Source organism: Drosophila busckii, chromosome 2R (genome assembly GCF_011750605.1).
Source record: "Drosophila busckii strain San Diego stock center, stock number 13000-0081.31 chromosome 2R, ASM1175060v1, whole genome shotgun sequence".
Classification (NCBI taxonomy): Eukaryota; Metazoa; Arthropoda; class Insecta; order Diptera; family Drosophilidae; genus Drosophila; species Drosophila busckii.
Window position 1 is genome coordinate 3,756,958 of NC_046605.1, and position 5,153 is coordinate 3,762,110.

Here is a 5,153-nt window from a genome sequence, read left to right on the forward strand (position 1 = left end):
AAGTTTGCAGCTGCTTTAATGAACTACAATTGTGCTTAAGCATAAATCAACAAAATGTACAATAACTATTAAAAAATAGGCATAAATTAAATAAGCTAGTGCACTAAAATTAATTGCAATTTTAGATCATATTTTAGTATAAATTCGTTAAAGCTTTTATGCCATTAAAAGTGATGTATGTTGCTCTAAAATGCATAAATATTTTACTCGTTTAATTTGAATCTATGCTTCAAAATTATGAAAATTATATATGCACATATTAAGTGATATGTTGTTAATTATTGCTTTTATATATTTTATTACACATTGTAAACTGTTTAAATTCAACTGCTGCTGCTTTATGTTGTTCTCAAACTTAAGCTTTAATTAGCTTTCATTTAATTTAGTCCAAAGTCTCGTCAAGTAGCATTAAGGCTGACTTTGTACTCATTAAATAGACACTTAGTTAAGAGATACGCCAGCTTGCTAGACTTCAGCTTAGCGTGTAAATCGCTGTTGGGGATTAGGCGCTGACTTTTGAGTGGCATTACAAAATGGCTGCGAGTTGTAGAAAAATCAGTTACCAATAACTTAACTTGCTTGCTTTAATATACTGCATAGAAATATTTCATTTGTATGCCAGACATATGCGCATTGTCTTTTGTTTGCTGGTCATAGCTTATGGGCCCAAGAAATGCTTTCATGATTAATGAAATAGATAAATGATAGAGAGAGAGAGAGAGAGAGAGAGAGAGAGAGCGAGAGTGACAAAAAAGCTCAACGCTTATCTTATCAAAGCTCTGAATGCACACAAAACTTTTAGACAATTAATAACAACAACAAAAGGCAACAGCAAACTAAACTTATGGCCAAGTGGAGTGAGTGTAGCATGAATCGAGGCTAAAGGCTGATAAATATTTATGGCCTACACATATGTTAACGGTATGCAGCGGGTGTGTGTTGTAATTAAATACCATTAAATACTGCTTATTTTGAAACTAGCAACTAAAGGAGCAGCAAGTACAGTGAACGCCTAGAAATGTTGCAAATAAATACGCACAAAATTACAAAAATATTAACAAAATATTTTACAGATTTAATGCATAATTATAATTATGTTGCAGCCAAATTTAATTTTATTCTGCAACAAACTCTAGTAAACATATTGCTTTGCTTCCTTTAAAAAAAATAATATACAAAAATATGTTTGATATTTTTAAATAAGTTATTTCGTTCATGTCTTCTTCTTGCTACTATTAAAAATATATTATTAAAAATAAAAATATATTTTAATCAAATACTAGAATTTTTACTGTTCTCCCTTTTGCTTCATTAAAAATATTTAAAAAATCACACATCTAAAATTTCTCTACTTAAATTTATACGTCTCAAGCATTTACTGTAGCCCATTCAACTTCACTTCAAGTACGCTCGTGTCACGCTCACATCTCTAGCGCTGCAAGCTTTCGACGCTCTTATCTAGTGATAAGATACGACGCTTATCAATTGCGCAGGCATTTGTCGCTTGGCGTCGATTCATCCAAACTTCTGGTTAGTTTAGATTCAAAGAACGGCAAGAACTCCATGACGATGCGCATAGAAACGAAAAGGCTGCGCCTAGGCTTCAGCCTTTGGCTGCTCTGCTGCTGCGCCGCAAGCGGCAGCCAAGCAGAGCAAATAGACGCCAATGAGCCAGCATTAGAGTTCGATCGCTTTTGTTATCCGGCAACGCAACGTAATACGCGCAATTCGTGTGAATGCAGCAATGTGGATGCCGCACCGTGGGGCATGCGTGCACTGCATATCGATTGCAGCTACAAGAATTACAATAAGGAGCAGTTAAGTGAGTTGCTGCCGCTTTATATAGACAGCTTGGATGCCTCGTGGAATTCATTGCTGGCAGTGCCGCATTTCGCCAGCGACAGCCTCAGGCAATTGAATTTGATGCATAACAATATCAGCAGCTTGATGGAGAACAACTTTGGCGGCCTGCGTAGTTTGCATGAGCTTTACCTAGGCTGGAATAGCATACAGCAGCTGCATGCGCTGAGCTTTGCCAACTTGCCACATCTGCAAGTGTTGCAGCTGTCGCATAACAATTTGCATGTGTTGCCGGCGCAACTTTTTGCGCCGCTGCTGGTGCTGCAAGCGCTGGATTTGTCCTGGAATCGTCAGCTGAATCAATCGCTGAGCGGTTCACAGCTTTACAGCAGCTACGGCTTGCAGCAAGCGTTGCAAACGCTGCGACTGGATGCCTGCAACTTGCAGCAGCTGGAGCTGCCACATAATTTGCCGCTGCGTGAGCTTTCGCTGCGTCGCAATCAGCTCGAGCGCTTGCCACAGCAGCTGCCCGCGCAGCTGCAGCGCTTGGACTGCAGTGAGAATCAGTTGACGCAGCTGCTGCCTGTGGATACGAAACAGTTGCAGCAGCTGCAGCAACTTTATCTGGAGGATATGCCACAGCTACAAAGCATTGCCGCTCAAGCGCTGGCGCCGTTGCAGCAACTGCAACAGTTGAGCTTCCAGAACAGTCGCCGCTTGAGCTCCATCGATCCGGAAGCCTTTCAACTCGCCACACCCAACTCGCATTTCAATTCATCGCTGCGTCTGCTCAGCTTTCGTGGCACTTTGCTGCGCAGCTTTAACGCGAGTTTGGCGCCCGTTTTTGGCCAACTCACGCAGCTGGATCTTAATGGCGTGCCGCTGCACTGCGACTGCGAGCTGGCCTGGCTCAAGGACTTTCCGCTCAATCAGACCAATGGCCGCTGCTTGCGTCCGGCGCGTGTGCGTGGCATTTTGCTCTCCGCGCTGCGTCGCGATGACTTCAATTGCAATCGCTGGCCCAGATGGGCCTATGGACTCATCATTTTGTCACTCATTGCGCTCTGCGCCGCGGGCGTTTATTTGATTGTCATGGGCCTGCGTCCGCATCGTGGCGTCACCATGCGTCGCAAAGTTGGCTCCGGCAGTCCGTACGCTCGAGTTACCATCGAGCCCAATCGACAGGAGCATTTCACTAGTTAGTTCGCTTAGTTTGTTCATTGCATTTGAGTCTGTGTTAATTTTATACTAACAAATTTACAAATAAAAGTTTACAAAAAATAAATAAATTCGTTTTAAATTCAAGCCATATGGACATTTGGGTATTGGCTCTTATCAATAGTCATAAGCTTATCTAAGCAATGACTATGACTGCGATATCAAAATATAAACAAAGTGACACACATTGAACTTTAGTTTGTGCTTCAGAATTGTTTTTAAGCTAAGGAAACAATTTATACTTGATTCGCATAATGTAACTAAAGTTAGCAATAACAAAAACAACAATTTTACTTTGCATAACTAATTTGAATTAAAAATAAAACATGCGGAAAGTCGTGTGTAGTCGAGTTTACGATACCCGGTATATAGAATTAATAAATAATAGTACTAATATATAAAATTTATATTAATTATATAAAATTAAGAAAGATTCTATTTATGTAAATATTAGAGCACACAACTTGGGAAAAAAACTTACAGCGCTATCGAGTGGGAATCGAACCGGCACTCTCTGTTCTTCAACATTTTATTATATATAATAAATCAAGGACATTTAAAACATTCTTAAGTGCGAATGTAAATTTGAAAAAATTATCAAATTTACTTCTTGTGATTATTGTCCGATCAAGAAGGCTATATTAAGCTTGTTACGTACAAATCGTATTTAGGTAAATTATGCAGTACCACGGTACTAGCACGAGCGAAACGAATGGTCAATTATTATGCAGCGCTTAGCTTAGTTAGTAGCATTCTGCCAACAACTGTGCAAGAAGATACCTCGATGAAGTTTTATGTCTTGTTGCTGATCTTGGCGCTAGAAAAGTGCGCTAGTGAACCTAATGAGGAAATTAGCATTGATACACAACAAGCACATCAACCTGCGAATGAAAAAGTTTGCAGAGGAGATCGCTGCAATGGAGTGACAATTATGGCGAGAGGTGGAAAACCTATTAAACCTGTAAGACGAAGAACTACAAGAGAAATGTCAGAAGAAGATGAAGCTTCTAAAAAAAAAACAAAGACACGTACTAAAACCACAAGAGAAATGTCAGAAGAAGATGAAACTTCTACAAAGAAATCCAAGACCACTAAAGAAGAGCCAGAGGACGAGAACGAGGACGTTAAACCAATAAAAACTAGAACCAGGACAAGAACAACAACAATAACACATACCATCGATGTGGAAGGGAATGTAGGTGATTCCTATGAAGATTTGGTGAGCACGAAAAAAACTAAAACTAAAACTAAAACGAAAAAGACTCGTACGACTACAAAAGACTTCGATTCATATGAACTAAATACTGGAAAATGTGTTGTGTGTCAACCAACGACCAAACCAGCGCCTACACCAAAACCACTACCAACACGTCCGGCTCATCCTTGCTGCACAATTTTAATCTTAGGATGGTGCTGTAAATCATTCAAAAAGTTGTTGATTCCTTAACTGCTTTTGTTCAAGAAGAAGGACGGAAGAAGGAAGTTGTTACAACTTATTTAACTAAAATACAATTAAAATAACCTAGTAATGTGGAAAACTTTAGTAAATCTTATAATCGAAATACAAATATTATCAATCCACAATCGCAATTTTACAGCTATGCTTCAAGCCTTTTTAATGCATTAGGATTAGCTAATGTGCACATTTGTTAATGTAAAGGAAAATGACTCGGGAGGCTTCAAGTCGCTTTGATACATTCGAAGAATCAGCAACAGCAATAAAGTGGATATCACTTGGATTACTGAACCCAGTGCTTGTAGAAGTTTGCTCTTGGTTACTGTCAATCTTATGAAAGTAGAGAACCAAGATTCGGCTTTAGAAAAACAAAAAAAAAACAAGCGTTTTAAATTCTTTTAAGATGCATTAAATGTGCATTGAATAGATGAAAAACAAAAAAAGAAAATCTTTTAGTTTTTGTGTTGTATGCAGAGAATCAACAAAGGCATTGAAGTGTATATTTTATGGATTGCTCTTGCTGCTGATTATTGAAACAATAACTACAATGAATAGCCTTGAAATAAGATGGAGCAGATATCAACGCCAGAAGGCAAAACCAGCAACAACAACTGTAGCACCACCAACTACAACTATCTACAGCATAAAATCCAAAATATATGCTTCCTTGCCATATGCA

At 38.8% G+C, this 5,153-nt stretch overlaps 1 protein-coding gene across 1 annotated transcript; it reads left to right on the forward strand.

The window, feature by feature from the left end:
• Positions 1–1,451: 1,451 nt before the first annotated feature.
• Positions 1,452–3,068, forward strand: LOC108595349 (slit homolog 1 protein). Its single transcript, XM_017980573.2, has one exon. It carries the CDS (start codon positions 1,564–1,566, stop codon positions 3,001–3,003), a length of 1,440 nt encoding a protein of 479 aa, XP_017836062.1. The 5' UTR covers positions 1,452–1,563; the 3' UTR covers positions 3,004–3,068.
• The last annotated feature ends 2,085 nt before the right edge of the window (positions 3,069–5,153 follow it).

What these genes read in the sequence shown, in the direction of transcription:
- LOC108595349 (XM_017980573.2), top strand. Translation starts at nt 1,564, where the DNA reads ATGACGATGCGCATAGAAACGAAAAGGCTGCGCCTAGGCTTCAGCCTT.